Here is a 19105-nt window from a genome sequence, read left to right on the forward strand (position 1 = left end):
ACTTAAGATGTCTAATTAAGGACTTTAACAAAGGGACCATTTATAAAGATGTGACTGGAAATAGGGAAACCAACAAGAAATAGAGCAGGGATCCCCTCGCCCCCAAGGACAGAGTGGCAAGCAGAAGTTATCAGAACCTGAAGAGTGAGGTTTGAGAAAGAAGGCCACCTGCCAGGAGATGTATTTTTCAGTAAGGTGACACAGCCAATCATGGTGGTGACCGGGTAGGAAGGAAGCCAGCAGCATAAATATCAAATCTTACATCTTCCTGATATGCTGCCTGTGTACACTGCAGTATAATTGAAACCAAATCAGATTCCCGAGGAAAGAGAACCCATTAATACTTTCTATGTAGGTCAGATTCCCCAGGATACAAGGGCAGGGTAGAAAAGGTAAAATTGACTTGGAGAGGCAGAAGGAGGGTATCCATCTCACCCCCTACTTAGGTGTATAATTCAATGAAAATCACCTCTCAATTTGGAAATAACATAATGGGAATTTAAATCAGCAGAACTAGAAAGAACTTTGTATTTTGAAACATCTGGAGAAAAGCAGAACACATAAAGCCAGAGAGACACACACGTTCTAAGGTAAGAGAAATATTTATTTAATTTTGCACAAGAACGAGCTTATACTGAACAAATTCAACCAAATAATATAAGTGCAGTAAAACAAGGAAATGGGGATGACTTTTCCTGTTAGAAAATATTAAGTAACCATGCCTGTGCATTATTTTTTATGATTACAATAACGTGTTTCAGATTTCTTTTGAGTGTGTACTGTACATGACATGTTATAGCTTCTTTGCTTTGTTTCTGAAAATATAATTCATTCACTGCTTTATATTTTATTTTTTGCAGTGAGGAACCTAACTGATTTATGAAGATTCTGATCTAGAAGAAACTTTTCTGCACCAAAGAAACCCAAGGCTTTCACAGATCCAAGGGGCTCAGGCTTCCATACAGGGGTCAGGATATCATGGTGTGTATTTCACACACATTTCTACAAGGTGATGTCAGGTACAGAAGAGGCAGAATTGTGGTCTAGTTTTCTCCAAGAATTTTCCTTTTGTGATTTTCTCAAGCTCCACAAACATCATAATTGAAAGTCCACTCTGCTACTAACAAAGCTGTATTTAGCTGCCCACAAATCATTCAATTTTTAAGCATTTTTTGGTCTCTTTAATGAAAGAACATTCTTTAAGCAGAAATCCCCCATAAGACGGTCAACTTCACAGCTCCTGAAGGCACTGTGGATCCACTGAGCAACAGATGTGGCCATTCTAGGGAAAAAAGTGGAAATAAATGTGGAGTATTAATTTTTAAGCCATTAGTAAATTTTCATTTATTGATGAGTACATAAAAACAGTTGTATAGTTGATTTGTTATTTATGTACTCCTGAGAATTGAATTATCACTTTTCATGACTCAATCACTAAAGAGGGAATTATGTGGCAAGGGATAGATTGGCTTTACTTACCCCAGGGTATCCACTTGTATCACTTTTGTTTTTTATTTATTTATTCACAAAATAAATGTTGAGTATTATAGGTATTAGATATATTGATAAATAAAGCAAAACTAGTTATTAACTTCATTTGGCAGGGCATACAGTACATTGGGGGAGAAAACTATTAAGTATCAAGCAAACTTACAATAAAAAATTTAAATGTGCTAGAAAAATGTTATGGTCTGAATGTTTGTGTTTCCTCAAAATTCGTATGTTGAAATTCTAATCCTCAATGTAATACTATTAGGAGGTGAGGCCTTTGGATATTAATTTGGGAATAAGATGGAGCATCGTCAATGGCAGTATTATCCTTTTAAAAAGACATGATATGCATGCAATTCTGAATAGTCAAGTTATGGAACCAGCCAAGATGTTTGTTAACAGAAAAATGAATAAAGAAAATTTGGTTTATATGAATAATGGAGTTTTACTCGGTTGTAAAGAAGAATGAATTAGTATGCTAAACATCTTTAGCTTAATTATGCTAAATATCTTTTGCTGCTAAACAAATGGAACTTGAGAACACTGTGTTAACTGAAATAAGCCAGATTCAGAAAGTTAAGGAAAGAAAGAGAGAGAGAGAATAAAAAATAAGGGACCTCACTAAAATAGAAGGGAAACCAATAGAGTAGAGAGAGGGGATCAAAAGAGAGAGAGGAGGGAAAGCATGGGCAAATACTGAAAAAGAAATCTACTAAATTATGCCATGTCCATGCATGAATAGACAATGAATATAAATGAATGAATATATATAATATATGTATTTATGTACATATATAATTATAATCAGTAAAGTGGTAGTAGTAGTAATAAATAATAGAAGAGAGAATGGTAGAGTATAGCAAGCAGATCGGGGGAGGGAGGAAAGGAGGCAAAAAGAAGGTACAGGGTAATGAGACTGATCAAACTGCTATGTGCACATACAAATATGGCATAATGAATACAATTGCTATGTATGACTATAGTGTACCAATTTAAAAAATTGAGAAAGTTTGCTTCTTCTCTCTATTCTCTCCTCTATAGAAGGATATGTGAAGATGGCTATCTATGACCAAGAAGGGTGTCCTCATCAGAAAACAAATTTGGCCAGTACCTTGATCTTGGACCATGAGAAATGAATTTCTTAGCCCCTAGAACCATGAGATATACAGAAATATATCAAAATAGATTCTGCTGTCATGTATAACTACGAAGAACAAATGAAATAAAAGAAATGAATTTATATTTTTCAAGCTACCCAGTCTAAAGTACTCTGTTACAGTATCCCAATCTGACTAAGACAAAAGGAAATAAATTAGGCAGTATTATGAGATGACAAAAGACTGCATACTAAAACTGGTGGCTAGGGTAGACTTCTTTGTAGAGGTGATATTTGAGCCAAGATCTGAGGATAGCTGCATACAAAGACAGGCCAAGAGCACAGGGAACACCAGAAGGAGAAGCATTGAAATGATAAGTTTTGTTGTAGTTAAAAATGAAACTGAAAAAAGGACTAGGTGAGATTTTTAGGCTGGTGAAAAAAACCGTTTACAAATGAAATGGGGGAAATAGGCAGGGGCAGATCAGATATGCACAATTTGTTTTCATAATAAAGTATCAAGGTAATATAAAAAACTACAAAGAGGAAAAAAAATCCATACCTTCATCTCTGATTTGTCACTCTTTCCTCTACTAGTTAAATAGTAATAATGTTAATATGGTTATTAACACTATGATGATAATATTCTTACACTTCCTGAGTATGTACTCCGTATCAGACACTTTGCCAGGCATTTTAAATACATTATCTAATTTCAATCTCACAGCATTCCCAGTGGGATCATTATTAATAGTCACACTTTTTAGTTCAGAAACTGAAGATCAGAAAGCTTAATATTATGTCCAAAATCACACAGTTAATAAATGATAGAGCTTGGATTAAAACCTAGGTTAGTCTGTCTCTAAAATTCATCCTCTATTCTTACTTTTCTCAGATAATTGGTGTTAGATATATTATACTTTAATATGATAAAATCAAAAGTGTCTTTTAAAAAGACATTTTAATACTCAAGCCTTTGTTGAAGCACAGCAAGTGAGGGGAAATGCCAGTCTATTATCCAAGAAGAATATTATCAATTTAACCTAATCCTCATCTTTTCTAAATTACTATTAAGCAGAATTCTTATTCTGGCTGCAAAAGAGGAAGACTCAGTCATCTCAAGGATCACAAGAAGCATTTTAAAGCTTTACCATCATGTTCAGAGGCATAGATTTTATAACAAAACCTAGTTTTATGATCTTTCCTAATCTCCTACCCCAATGAAGTGATGAATGCACTAGTTCCTGAAAGTATCAGTTTCTCAAACTGTGTGACTTTTGAGCAGAAATTGAGTTAGGGAATTTGTGGTGGCTTCTGCCACTGAGTATGTGAAACTAGCATTAGAACACTGAGAAAAGGGCTATTAGTATTGCTCCCAAATACCTGCTTTTTGAAGGAACTGTTTATTTTCCCAAAACTTCCAGGAATGTTTTTCTTATTCCTTATCAATATGTTCTGCTGTTTATAGAACAGATGCTCCACAATCCAGACCCCCAGCACTTTCTTAATTAGGCAATCAGAGTTCATACATGAAAGATTAACAAAACAGTCCACTGTGGTTCAGTTTTAGTAAGGGCATAATTTCTTATGCAAGGCTAACCCTCCTATAGGTAACGACTGTGAAGTCTGGACAAAATAAAAAAATACAATTAAAACCAATGGAGAGTGGTAAGGAAACACTAGAGAGATTTCAACCTTGAAAAAAGGGAATGAACTGAGTGAGAGTCATTTTTACTCGGCACCTTCCCTTAGGACACTCCCTTAGTCTGTGCAGACTGAGAACTATAACTCAAGCATAAAGCCACAATCTTATAGGCCTTAGGACAGCTTCGGGGCTAATAGAGTGGCACAAAACTGAGAGAGAAGTATCTACAAAGTAAGGAGCAAATCAACACGTAACCTTTCTTCAAATTCTTGGCTGGTTTATTGAGGAGACTCTAAAGAGACAATAAGAGAGCCCTAGCTGAGGAGTTGAAAGAATCAATCAGAGATTTTAGATGCTGCTCACACTATAGGTAGCAGTGCTTGAAATCTGTGTCCTACCAAGTTAGAAAGGACTGATAAAAAATTTGTTTTTCACTGAAAACCCCAAAGGGCTATAATTAGAAGTAATACATCTCAAGAGTTCTAAATTCACCCTAAAACTAAAGGTAAACTTGGAGTAGACCCACCTAACAAGTATAAAGTCAAGCTTTTCTAGTACAATGTGAGTGACCAGTAATTTAAAACCAGCTAGAACAAAACAGTCTTCAGAAGAGACCAACAGAACCTAGGACTTATATAACATATCCTCCACAATATCCATATACTATGAAAATTAGTAGACATGTGAAGAAAACAAGAAAAATGTGTTCCTAATCAAAAGAAAAAGTAGTGAATTGTAACTGATTCAAAGATGTAATTAGCAGATGAAGATTAGGAATTATCTATCATAAATATGTTCAAAGATGTTAAAAAATATAGTTACAATAATTGAACAGATGATAAATCTCAGCAGGTACACTATAAAAGAAATTAAGTGGAAACTCTGGAACTGAAAAGTAGAATATCTGAAGTGAAAAAATTCACTGAATGCTCCCAACAGCAGATTAGAGATGGTAGAAGAGAGTCAGTAAATTTGAGGACAAGACCATAGACATCAAATCTATAAGGCCATAGAAATTATCAAATCTATAAGACAAAGAGAAGAGCAGAAATAAAATAGAGTTTTTTTTGTCTTTTAAGGTAATTAAATAAGCTAAACATGTGTTATAATCAAACTCTAAAAAACAAAAGAGAATTTTGAAAGGAGATAGAGGGGGAAAAAGACATTGTATAAAAGGGAACAAAGATACAAATAAGGGCAGAATCAAAACAGTGGGAACTGGGAAACAATAGAGTATCACCTAAATGGCTGGAAACAAATCTATAAATTCTGCTTTCTATATCCAGTAAAAATATCTTTCAAAAATAAATAAATTTTCAGAAAAATGAATCTTAAAAGAATTTGTTACCAGTTAGCCTACAATATAGAAAATACTAAAGAATTTTATTCAAACTGAAGGGAAATGAGTAGATGGAAATCTACAATATGTAAGAAAAAATGAAGAGCATCAGAAATGGTAAATATGTGGATGAGCATAAAATGTAACAATTTTCTTCCCTTAATTTCCTTAAAGGATGTATGACTGATAAAACAAAAATAATAATATGAAATTATAAAAATTATAGCATGCAGAGTTGTAAAGTACTCCGTTATTATAGTACAAAGGCTGGGAGAAATCACATTATTGAACATTTCTTATATTTTATAGTAATAGTATAATATCAAATAGTTTTAATGTGATAGGTTGATATATATAGTAATTTCTAGAATAAAAATAATAATATAAGGTGTTATAATTTAAAATTCAAAAGAACAATTAAAATGGAATACAATTAAAGTTTTTAAAAAAGAAAGGCAGGAGTGAACAAGTAGAAGCATAAACAATAGACTCGACAAATAGAAACTAATGGCAAAATAGTAGTCCTCAATCAATCAGTGTCAAAAATTACATTAAATGTATGTAGATTAAACACTTCAATTAAAAGACCTGTTGTACATTGGGTAAAAAGGTAAGGACAACTATACATTATCTATTAAAAATGTGCTTTAAGTGTAAAACCAGGGACTGGGGTGGTATGACTAAGTGGTAGAATATTTGCCTACCATGTCCTAGATCATGGGTTCAATCTCCAGAATCACACAAGTACACACACACACACACACACACACACACACACAAATTTTGAAAGTGAACAGATCAAAACAATATTCTATATCACTAAATGAATACCAAAAATATTGATTTCAAGTCAAGAAGAGGGATTAGCTAACATAAATTTAACATAAGACATAAAAGGGCACATACCATGTAATCTTTTTATGTGAAATTTTAAAACAGTCAAAATGAATCTATCATTAAGAAATGAAATTGAGGTTGTCTGTTGAAAGTATTACTTAAAAGAGGGCACAAAGGCACTCTCTAGAGGGTTGAATATATTATATATCTGATTTATCAAAATCATCAATTATATACTTAACTATGGATTTCACTGTAATAAATATTACCTTGATAAAAACTGAAATAGAATGTGACTCACAAAGCAGCCTGACTACAAGGAATATTATCACTTACTATCAAAACTAATTTTAAAAAGTAACTGTTTTTACATAGTGACACAGTAAAATAAGCTTTCTTAAGACCCTGCTATTTCTGCCTATATTTATTGTTAAAGTCATTGTTGCTCTTTTTATACTAAACTCTATGAATTAAATTTAGAAGACAGTTTTAAATTTTCAGTTTATATAAACTTTATATATATTTTCAGTTTATGCATATAGTAGTCCCACTATATATTATATATTAGTTCCATTACTATCAATATTTTAGTAGAGTCCAGTTTCAAAGTCCTTTATTTTCAACTTTCTTATAGTCAAAGTGCATATGTAATTATACATCATATATTTATCTTAATTTTTAATTTTAAGCACTATTATTACTTTGATGGCTAAATAATATCATAGTACCATATAATTATAAAATATATAATTATAATACAATTATATAATAAATATACTTGATATATATTATGTGAGTATAATATCATAATTGTATTATATAGAATTACTATGATTGATTAAACCATGTTTCTATTTGAAATTTTTGCATGATTTTGCATGTCAAATATTGTTGAGATTAATATTGCCATGCATATATAGTTTTATATTTTAGATTGTTTTATAGTCTAGATTCTCAAAATCAGAATTGAAATGGATGGGGATATAGCTGTTGATATGTACTTTTCAATGACAAGAACAGCGTATAAAGTAACAATTCAAGTACATCTCTGTCAGCATTAGATATTATTGGTCTACTTTTGTTTTTACTATAAGATATGAACATAATGATTTATTCAGCTAGTCTGCATTTAAGTGTAAATTAAAGGTTGAATGATTTCCTCTTTATGTTAATAGCTTTTTTATAGTTAAATGTTTATTGATCTTTTCCTACTTTATTTATAGGGAAATAAGTGTTTTTATTAATCTTTATGTTTTTAGTCTAGCAAAGAAAATAAATCTGCTGAAAATATTTTTCCAGCCTCTAGTTATTTTTCTTTGCTAAATGTTGATTGCTATAGAAGCTCTAAGTTCTTCTTTGAGGCGTATTTTATCACATCAAAGTTGGAAAAGGCATCTGTCTTTTAGAAATTAAATATAAAATTATTTTATTTGTTTATTTCTTAATACTTAATACTTTATGCATGGATTTTGTTTTTATATAATATATTATATAAAATTATTTCCAATAAATTGTTATCTAGTCATTCCAATATTTATGAAATAATCTTTTCAAAATTGATCATATATGAAAAGTTTATTATAATTTTTCCTGTCTATGGAAATTTGTTCTTAGATCTAGTTATCTAATCTAATGTCAGTACAGAGATCCACTTTCACAAATTCAAGTTTGCAGTTTTTGATACATAAAGGTAACATTTAGGAAGTCCGGAACTTTATTCTTACTACACTTCATTTTCTTCCATACCTCACTTGTTTCAGCCTTATATCATAGCCTCCTTAGGAATTAAAGACACCCCTGGTTTCCAATTTGAAAAGTTTCCTGCTGAGTGATGATTTATTAAAGGAAAGGACCTCTAATATCTCCCTCTTCTTATTTCTCACCTGGATAATCCTTTTTGTTGTCTGAAGCTCAAAACTCTATGGCCTATTATAATAGGATGCTTCTCTATGAGATTTAGGAAAGGTAAACTTATTAATTATTTTTGACTCAGGAGTTCAACTTCTGAGTGGAGGATGCATTATTTTTTTTAACCTTAGCAAATTCAATTTGAAAAAAAGCTTCAAAAAGGTGAAAGGGAAAATCTTACCCTGTTTTCCACAGGCAACTCCTGATCTTGCCTTACTGAAGAGATATTTACTCCTTCTAACTGTCCAGCCTCTTAGCACAGTACATCTTTCCTACGGAGCTTCTATCACAGTTGTAATGCCATCTTCATCTGTGTCACAACTTTATGAATATCCATTTACTTCACATAGCAACCAACATTTATTGAATACTTACTCTCAAATTTCTTGTGTGGATTATCTCACTTAATAATTATAGCAGTCATCTCAAGTAGATACTATTACACTCCCAGGTACTACTATTATTCACATTTTTCAGGTGAGCAAGCTAGGCCATAGAGAAATTGAAGCAGGTCTCCTGAAGTCATATAATTGACATGGTTGACCATGCTTTGACTCCAGGTAGTCTGCTTTTCAGACTGTGCTCTTGACCTCACTTGTCTGACAAGAAGAAATTACTTTAACATCAAAATACATTTTCTGGAACACATTCCTACCAAGAGTCAAAAGTTTCTAGCAGTTGTTTATAAGGCAATGAATGACAAGCTTATTCATGCTCTTTACCTCAGAAAATACACTAATGTTTCCTGCCTGTTATGTGAATGTATTTTACTTACTGAAAGTACCCTTCTGAGCTATATTTGGTATACTTCTCATCCTATCACCTGGCATATATTTTTGTTGTCACTGCTCGGAGCAGTACTCTAACAGTTAGATAAGAGTGAAAAAGGACTCAATTCTATTCAGTAATTAAATGTCAGAAAGTATTTCCCTGTTTGGCCATTAACACTGAAGTTTTAAGATATGTACTGTTAAGTATATTCATGCTAAACATATATTAAAGAGACATTGCAGATACATTACTAGTAACTTGTAGTACTAGGTACTTCCAAGTTTGCTGGTGCACTTTCAGAAAACGGCAGTAAATGATCACTCAAAAAACTTGACTGACAAATTGCACTGATTGAAGGAGCTAGAAATTTGGGTATGAAAGAGATAAAAAAGGTATCTCAAGGTCTAAAACATTTTATATTTCTTGGTTCCATTACAGCAAGTCACTTTAATAAGAATTTACACTAAGTAAATTTGAATTAAATCACTGTATTGAAAAAAACTTTACAAAATGAAAATTCTCACTTAAAACAAATCAGAGCAGATATAGATATGCAAAGTTGAAAAAAAATCTGATGTTTTTGCTTTTTGGTTGTTAAGTCTTTATATTATTTAATTTTTGTGTTATTCCCAAAATTATAAATATGAAGTACAAAACTATTAAATTAAATTTTATAGGAATAACCATCAAAATGCTTTCAACTTGGTCTCTATCCATGAACTCCTCTACTTTGCCTATGTTATCTACTTTTTGCTTTCATTGAAGTAAAAGGTATAATGTTCTATTTTCCTATGAGAAGAAAGAGAAAAATCTCTATACTGATTTCTCACCAACTGAAGGAATATGGTAAACACAGATCTTAAATTCTTCAATTCAATTTAATTGGTCACAACAAACCAAGAAACATGCCCATTTTTGCCATATTGATTTCTGCTTTAGAAAATGCAGTGTATCTACTTTGTCAATATATTTTACAGACCTCATAAAAAAACTAGATAGAAATCAATATAATGTTGTCTTCTAATGTGACAGAACAAATATGAAGTTTGTTCTTATAGTTGTTTTAAAGATGTGTACAGTAGATTCATTAGGGCAATATAAGTAGTCGGTTTCTACTGATCATTCTGGTTCCAGTACATTCACTTTCCTTCTCCTTGAATATACATTGGAGGATACACAAGAAAGTCAGCCTTGGTGCCAATAAACCTGTGTGGCACTCCTATCTCGTTTGAAGAACAAACCGGGGAAAATGCTTCCTATTGTCCAGGTTAAGCACACTGGTACCTCTGAGTCCTGGGTGCTGCTGGCAAAGTGCTCTCAGTACCTGAACTTAATGGGCTTTACCTTGCACTGGCAGAGAGTACACTCAGTGCCATGTTTGATCCAGGAGGACCCAGTGAAGCGAACCACATTCATCTCGTCCAGGCAAGTTTTGGTGATGTCATTGCGGACAGTGTCAGCCTGGCAAGGGTCGGTGACACAGCGTGGGCAGCACTCATTCTCTGGGAGGACACTGAATTCACACTCCACATCTGGGCAAGGCAGGGGCCAACAGTCAACTTCCCCCTGCTATAAGGAAAACAGATGAGCCGGGACAGATGGAGAGGAACAGAGAAAATGGAAGGAAGCAGAGAACGAGGAAGGGAACACAATGTTTACTGAATAGTCAATTTATTTGATTGATATTTATATTTAGACCTTTAAAGCCCATGAATCTTGCAAGAAATCTACAAAAGCCCTATCAGAGTGATGAGATCTATATTGCAGCTAGGTTTACAAGCACGTTTCAAAGATTAAAAAAGAACGACAATAAAACAATAGCAACAACCATTTCTCTTAAAACAATAAAAATTGCATGCCCCTTTCTTTCCCCTGACAAAGAAAAGTTATTTAATGTGGAAGAAGGTTTCCATTTAACTTTCTGATCATGCGATGACATTTTTATTCTTTTGATGTTTTCTTCTTCTAACTTCTCATTTATCCCTTTCTCATAGAGAAAGCTTTGTCCATCACAATAAAATAAATGGAAAGATGAAAGGAATTTGAAAATTTTTATATTAATTTATGTGTTTCTTAGTGTAAGGATTTTGAGTCACCCTCCCCCTTACACGAAAACCCCCACAAATCAAAACAAAAAACAACATGAAAACCCTCAAAACGCAGGAACTGATTTCGGTCTTTTTTATTCCATGTGGGAAAACTGTGTAAATTGGATCTTTTTAAAAACATAGCTCCCACCTGTTTCCTATTTTCTTCATAATTCTGAATCTCATGGCATTCTGAATGAAAGCAGCCTTTAGGCACAGAAACTGCTCTTGCTCTTTCAATTGATTTTTGGGTTGAGATTATAAAAAAGGAAGTAACAAAAAATCATTGCCTTAAAAATATTCTCACACAAATAGAGAGGAAATTAGCCAGAGTTTAAAAGTAGCCTCTTCTAGGAAACTTTCTGCTACAAAGACATGTAGAATAATTTTCCTTTTCTTTTACACAATTAGAAAAAGAAACAAAACATTTAATCAACTGAACAACAAAAAAGGCAGTGCTTTCTTTATTAAGTCTTTACTTTCCTCTTTACCTACTGTTTCCAGGAAAAGTTTCACAAACTTTATTTAAAAATTCAATTCTCCTATGTATTTGTTTAATATTCATAGCATGTACAAAACAAGATACCCACCAGAATAGCACTGACAGCAACAAACTTCGTAAAGAAAAGAATGCCTATTTTTGTTTTTGCTTTTTAAGTGTGAGGAATGGATAGAAATGGATTAACAAAATTTCTGTTTGGAAAAAGAATGATTTTTTTCATAAATGCTATTGTTCTACCCATATTTGTCTTTAAGTAAGCATAAACTGGATGGAATGAGGGAAGCAGGAGTCTTTTTTTTCTTCGAGGCATGGAAATACTCCTGAAAGACGTCGCTCTCAGAAAAGGAATGCACAACATAATGTACCACATCTACCAAAAAACATTCTTCAGAAACTGCCAATACTGTGGCCAGGCACTGGCTGATGGTGGATGGGAAGGGCAAGGTTGCTCTTCTATTTAGCTTCCAGGCCTACACTTTCCCTCTATTTCATGTAGATAAACTTACCAGGCAGCGACACTGTTGGCAATTCTGGACCCAGGTATCACCACTGTTGTATAAGGTTTCCCCATTTTGATGGAGGCACTGACTGCTAAGCCTTGGGTCACATTCAGGGCAGCAGAAAAGATCAACTGTGGGGTTCTCACAGTCACAAACCATCCGTCTACACATAACAAACCCATTCTGTATGGGAAGGGAAAAAAAGTATAACAAACACTCCATTTCTCAGTGCACTAATATCATTTGGAGGAAGAAAGAATTCACACTGTTTACCAAACACAATATAGTTTCTTTAGAATTCCATCTTGTAGCTAACATGTTAAAACTACCCAAGCTAGAGGACTTCCAATTTCCTTTCTACATATTACTCCTCACATGACTTAATCAGAAAGAAATTTTCCAGAAATGATTAGAATGATAATCCCTGTATGGTCCATATATATATATATGTATGTGTGTGTGTGTGTGTAAAGACATATAAATATTCACATATTTGTATATTAGGATAGTAATTTGAGTACTGTCTCAATTTTGTGTGAAGGCAAGTATACTAGTATTTGATAATTACTCAGTAGGTTTCACATATTGCTAAATTTCTGCAATATTTTAGACCTTATTGTTTTTGTACACACTGTTGTCAATTTCCTTCATGCTAATTGAGCCTCTAGATAATAGTATTATTCATTTAACTATAATTTAAATCCCTATTATTAACTGGTACATATAAAAGAATGTCTTTGTAAAACTGAAATATAGTCCAAATAGATAATTTTCACCCTTGGGTTGTCTATTCTGGTTTCATTTATGTAGTCACACAAACATGATATTTTTACTATGGAAAAATTAACATAGTAATAAAATTTTATAAGTGTGTGAAGAGATTAACACATTGTAGTAGGATGATACAATGGACTTCTTTCTGTACAGCAATATAATGGAAGAGATATATGTAACAATTAAATGAATCTCAAAGAACATAATGGTGAAAGAAGCCAGAGGCGAAGAGAATACACCTTGTGGTTCCATCTATATGGGGCTTTAGAAAGTATTAATTTTATCTGTAAGAAATAGAAGCCTGAGTTTACCTTTGTCTACGGGTATAGGATTAACAAGGAAAGGACACAGGCAACATTTGGGTTACTGGAAATGTTCAATAATATTAATTGTGATGGTGGTTAAATGGATGTATTAATTTATTAAAACTCATTGAGCTGTACAATTAAAATATATGCAAATTACCACTCAATTAAAATTTTTATTTATACTAACCTGACATGAACACACAGAGCACCGGTCATTTTCCAACACCCAGATCTGACCATTGTGTTTGACTTTTCCATCATGGATGCAGTCCCCAGTGCAATTCTTTCCATGAGGACACCGACAATCATATCCCCCATCCAAGTTGAAGCAAATGGTATCATTGGCACAGCTGTGCCTTCCAGTCCCACATTCATCTATATCTATAGCCAAAAAAAGCAGCATGCAGTATGCTTAGACTATGCTGTTTCAAATAATTTCAATCAGGCAAGTTACCTCCTGACATAAAGCATTTAACTGTAAATCAGTTTTCACCTTACTGGTATGCATCTCCTATTAAATGCTGACTAAAGCATTATGAATGACCTGGGGATTTCCCAGGAAAATATTATCAACATTTGGTTTTAAAAACCAGATAAACTTGGCTAAAACTTCAACACTTACATCTCTGTAAATACCATTAGACTTTATGAAACATTAATATTTTTGAAAGTAAGAATATAACTCAATTTATCACACAAAACAGCTTGATAGTAGAAATTCTAAAAGGGATATCATCCCCAGTGTTAAACTGGTGCTCACAGACATCCCTTATTTGGAGAGAAATGTCATAGGACCCCTGAGGCATTTTATTCAATTTCAAATTCTATTCTCATAGCTATACCACCCTAATGTAAGCTCTTTCCAGTGTTCTGCCTGGGTGTTCTTCCTTTATAGACCAGGTATTCCCACACTGTCTTTAGACCCTTCTACTCACCCATGAAAGGCAAGTGGCCATCAGCAATTACCACCTCCTTCAAAAGAATCCACTCCCTCTTAACTTTCCATCTCATATTACCACTTTATCCCCTGCCTGACTCAATTGGCAACTGCCCATTCCTCACCCGACCTCACCTGCTCCACGGCAATCACAGGCTAGAGCATTTTCATACAGATGAAAAGCAAACATATCTCGACCCACAGATCAGGTCTATAAGAGGAGATGTGATTCATATTATTTACCCCACAATTTAAAGGTCACAAGCCAAAATACATTTCAGAGAGACTGTATGAGTGGCAGTAAGCAGTGATTTCCCATTTCATCAGTTTCCTCTAGGTAAAGGTCAAGAGAGAAAGAATTAAATCATGGTTGAAGAAGCAGGTTAGGAGAAGATGAAAGGTATATATTTAAGTAGGGAAACCAAACACTGATTTTCCATGAAGATTTTAAAGACAGAATTTAGTAACTATCTTTTTTAAATGATTTGATTTCAACATTAATTGAAGACTTGGACCAGTCAAGGTTATATCTTGATCACATTTAAATTCTTAAACATTGAAGTTCTGTTATAAATCTGTTCCTGAAAATAAGCCACAGGATATATTTTCTCTGTATTTGCCCTGATTTTTATTAGTTTCTATTTCAACAAAACCAACAAATTGGGACAAAGGTTGAAAATGTTGCTATTAATATAGTAAGTTTCACAATAACTTGATTTGTCAAGGATAGCACTGTGACCACAGACAATGATCAAAAAGAGAACTGCTAGCCAGCATGTATACATAATTTAAAAAAATTAAGTATAATATATATTTTTTCAGATCAGAGAAAATGTTCTCTTTGTAATGAAAATGAAATTTTATAAATAAGCTCTGTATTTGGTCTACACAGAATGATCTGGTATACTTGATGACTTGCTCTTTGTCTCAATTTGATATTCATAGAATTAGAAGCTATCGTAAGCAGAAAAAACATTAACTATAATAATTTGACCTCTTTGACCACAAACTCTACAGTTACATCTTACTGCGTAACCCTTTTAATATTCACAATAAAAATGTTATTCCACTAATGAAAATGGCTGAAATTTTGCAGTCATTTCATTTTGCTTGATGTTTAAAAAATTAAAAGCTCTGAGACAAAGTAATGTAGTGTGCTTTTTTTTTTTTTTTTTTTTTCTTAAAGGCAGTTAAGAGACCTTGAGTTTGCTTCAAAAGACAAAGAAGAGATTTCCAGGCACACAAAGAATGTGTGTTCTTAAGCACATTTATCATAAAGAAATAGAGTAAAATGTTGCTTGCAAGGGTTGGCATGTGGTTTCATATCTGGAAAAGTGTATAGGCAGAAACACCATAATGACTATTTTCTGAACTCCTGCTCTGCAACGGGATTTGAATCAGTTTGAACGCAACTTGCTTTTTCCACTTGTTATCTAAAGTGGGTTTCACAAGATAGAAAATATCCCAAATTGATAAGTGGTATTGAATTTAGGCATTTTCACACCTAAAGGGCTTATATTCTACTTTGAAAACATATGAGGACATGTGAAAATTCCAATTTTACAAATATTTATAATTTATTTAGTGGAGTGACTATTGAAGAAATAATGTTACTAAACCCATTGGTTGAGTCTCAGTTTTCATCTAGCTTGATCTAGCAGCAGCATTTGGCACAGTTCACTTTCTATTCTTGATAGTTTTTTCTTATTTGTTCTTAATACATTGATAGCTTCTTCTGGATCTTTCTCCTTTCTTTACATTCCCTAGTTTTGGCACTGATATTATGAATAAGATTTATCCATTGCACAGAGAAGATAAAGAGTGGTTTAATGTGTTTTGAGGCAAGAGTCTGTTTGAAGGTCTAAAGTTTAGAGCTATCAAGATGTGTTCGAGGAACAGAAATAGTGGTGACTTAAATGTCCACTGAGAGAGGAGAGTAGGCAGTCATAGAGATGAAGAGGTACCCAGACCCAGGTAAAGGTCATATTAAGACATTTGAACTTTATTATAAAGGCAGTAAAATGTCATTGTAGGGAAAGGAAAAAAATAGATTTTCATTTTAGGAAGATTCCTTTGACTTCCTTTTGGAAAAGGATTTCAGTGGACTAGAATTTGAAGCCAGAACATCAGTGAGTAGGCTGTTTCAGTAGTCCAGGCAAGAGATGATCATACAATAAAAGCAGATTCACATAGTGGTTGCTGTGTACCGAATTTTGGGTACTTTTAAATTAAGGTACAAGGAATTCGTAATTTTGTAAATTAGGAAAATGAGTCATAGAAATATTGCATAACTTTCCCAATATCATAGTCAATAAGATATAGGAGCCAAGTTTGTACTCTTTAATAACCTGCAGTATTGAGTGTCAGCCTTGGTGATGTATAGAAAGAGACAATGCAGAGAGAATCAATGTGATTAAGTGGCTTATTGGATTTGAATATTAAAATGAGAGAACTATCAAGAATGATGTGTAGATTTCCACCTTGGAAATTTTGATTGATGATATACATAGCAGAGCAAGACCTTGCTGGGGAGTGGCAAGGATGAAAGCAGACATGTGCCCAGTTATAGCACCTTGAAATGCATTTTCCTCTGGGCCTCCAAGTGGAATTGTCCATTAAGTAGTTGGCTAGATAGGTCTGGATCTCAGAAAATAGGATCAGATCAAAATATAATTTTGGTCAGATATGTTTTCATCATTCCCTTTTCAAAAATAGTCCTTTGGATTCAAGTTTGAACCTCATGTAAGGAATGTAGAGTTAGGTTTTCTGCTTGTCTCCTTTTTCTCAGTTTGCCAATAACATCACCATGCTTAATATACTTCTAAAACAAATGTTAGGTACCCTGAGAAAACTTCCTTGATGCCCAAGAGGAAACAATTTTTCTCTTTTTCCTCATACATAGTACAACATTCACAGCATGTATTTTTTCCCCAAATCAAATGATTTTCTCAATAATTTGCTCATCTATTAATAAACTCAATATTCTATCTTGACAGTTATTATTGAACTTATCTTTTCTACAACCTGAGAACAGTGACCATTTCTACTTAATATTTGTATGCAGCAAAATACATCGATATGCCTACACATATATATTCAGTTAACTACTTGTTTAGTTGAATTGGATTCATTTAATTGTGTTCCTTTCTCTTGGTCAGGTTAAAAAAAATTCAATATTCATCTCAAACAAAATACTTAAAAGAGAAAGTATCCTGTGAACATTTTTTGTCATCATAAATTTGAAGAACTTTATCAAACTTAAAGATCATCAAGAAATTAAAGAAAGAAAGAAAAATGGAAATAAAATAAAACACATTTATATGTCCCATAGTGATATGGTAACTGACAAGCAAAAAATTCCAGGCACAGTAGAAATGATGGTATGGACTGAAAAAACAGCACTCTGACATTCTGGGGATTAAATGTCTAAATCTCTAAGATAAGTGAATAAGCAAAATAGCATGCAATTTGTATATATGCAGCTTATAAACATATATTTGGTAGATCACACAACTGTAGCCAGAAAGGTAATGAAACAGTATAGCTATTTACTCAGCTTTTACTCATATCTTTAAGTACAAATCTTATGCTTCAGAGTAATTGTGAGTCTACTGTTGTGGCTTTGTCCATTTTGAAATGCTTTTTTTTTTTTAAAGCAACAGAAAAATAGCACCTTCCCAGATATAATCATACTCTTAAAACTTAATCCTTCTAAGTACTAATATTACAAATCTACAAATCACTGAAATTATACTAAATGGTTAGTTGTTTACTCTTTGTCTTTTTTTGGTAAATAATGTAGGTAGTTTCTTTGAAAAGACTCCTTCAGAGCATATTGTCTTCTAACAGTAGTAGTAGATTTTTCTGATGATTTTAATAAACTCTATTGGCATATAATAATAGAATCATATTCCAGAATAGTAGTCTTATAAAAATAAAAAATTCTGTTTATGGAATTTCCTTGAAAAGACTTTTCTGTGTAGGTGTCTCATACAAGCTTTTACTTTGCTGTCTTACATTTATTGTGTATTATTTTAATGTTTAGTTTGTTACTTTTTGGACTGAATACTGAGAGTGTACTAATTATGTTTTATCCTGAACATTACTATATATCCACTTTAAATATATTATAGATATAGCCAGTATATTTCATACTAATATCTAATTCTAACATAGGTTATAGCATAACATACTTCTGATTTAAAGATTTACCTATCTAACTTCCACCTCAGTTGTTTTCATTAGACAAATAAACTTACTATCCACTATGTGCTAGACACTGTTTTAAGAATTGGAGATATGGTAACTGACAAGCAAAAAGATCCATGACTTCTGAAGCTTACAATCTAAAGTGGATAATAATGCAAGTAAACAAATGAACACTATAATTTTAGAAGAATTTATCATTTCCACAAAGAAAAGTGAGGGAGGGTAACTGAAGAGTGTCAGAAGTCAGCGCCCATTTCAAACTGGCAGACTAAGAGAAGCTTATTTGAGAGATTTGAATTAAATGAAAGAAATATGCAAAATCTGGGGAAGGATATTCCACAGAAATGGAACAGCCCATGAAAAGGAATATGTTTGGTATGTTCAAGAAATGGCCAGAAGGTCAAGGATATATATTATGTAGGCCCTTGAAAACATGGTCAAGGTTTGGGTTTTCCTCTAAGAGATGGAAAGATTCTAGGAAGGTGAAAAGAGAAGTAACATGCTCTGATTTCAATTTTAGAAGGATTGTTCTGTAAAGAGCTTTTAAGAACACAGAAGTGGAAGTAGGGATACCAGTAGGAATGTAGTGGTCCAGACAAAAGAGAATGGTGCCTTACATGAAGGTGGTAACAGCAGAGGTGATGACTAGTGTTCAGACTGGGAATATATTGTGAAAGATAAAGTAGTGAGGTTTGTTTATC

General features: G+C 33.0%; 1 protein-coding gene across 1 annotated transcript in view; it reads right to left on the bottom strand.

Annotated features, from left to right (window-relative positions):
- Positions 1 to 583: 583 nt before the first annotated feature.
- The window catches only part of Nell2 (neural EGFL like 2), a 452294-nt gene continuing 433772 nt past the window's right edge, over positions 584 to 19105 (bottom strand). The window contains exons 18-21 of the mRNA XM_047551259.1: positions 13446 to 13639; positions 12183 to 12359; positions 10432 to 10656; positions 584 to 1282 (exon numbers count right to left, since the gene is read on the bottom strand). Of these exons, the coding sequence (XP_047407215.1) occupies positions 1232 to 1282; positions 10432 to 10656; positions 12183 to 12359; positions 13446 to 13639 (647 nt within the window). The 3' untranslated portion in view covers positions 584 to 1231. The remainder of the gene's footprint in view (positions 1283 to 10431; positions 10657 to 12182; positions 12360 to 13445; positions 13640 to 19105) is intronic.

This window comes from Sciurus carolinensis, chromosome 4 (assembly GCF_902686445.1).
Source record: "Sciurus carolinensis chromosome 4, mSciCar1.2, whole genome shotgun sequence".
NCBI lineage: Eukaryota > Metazoa > Chordata > Mammalia > Rodentia > Sciuridae > Sciurus > Sciurus carolinensis.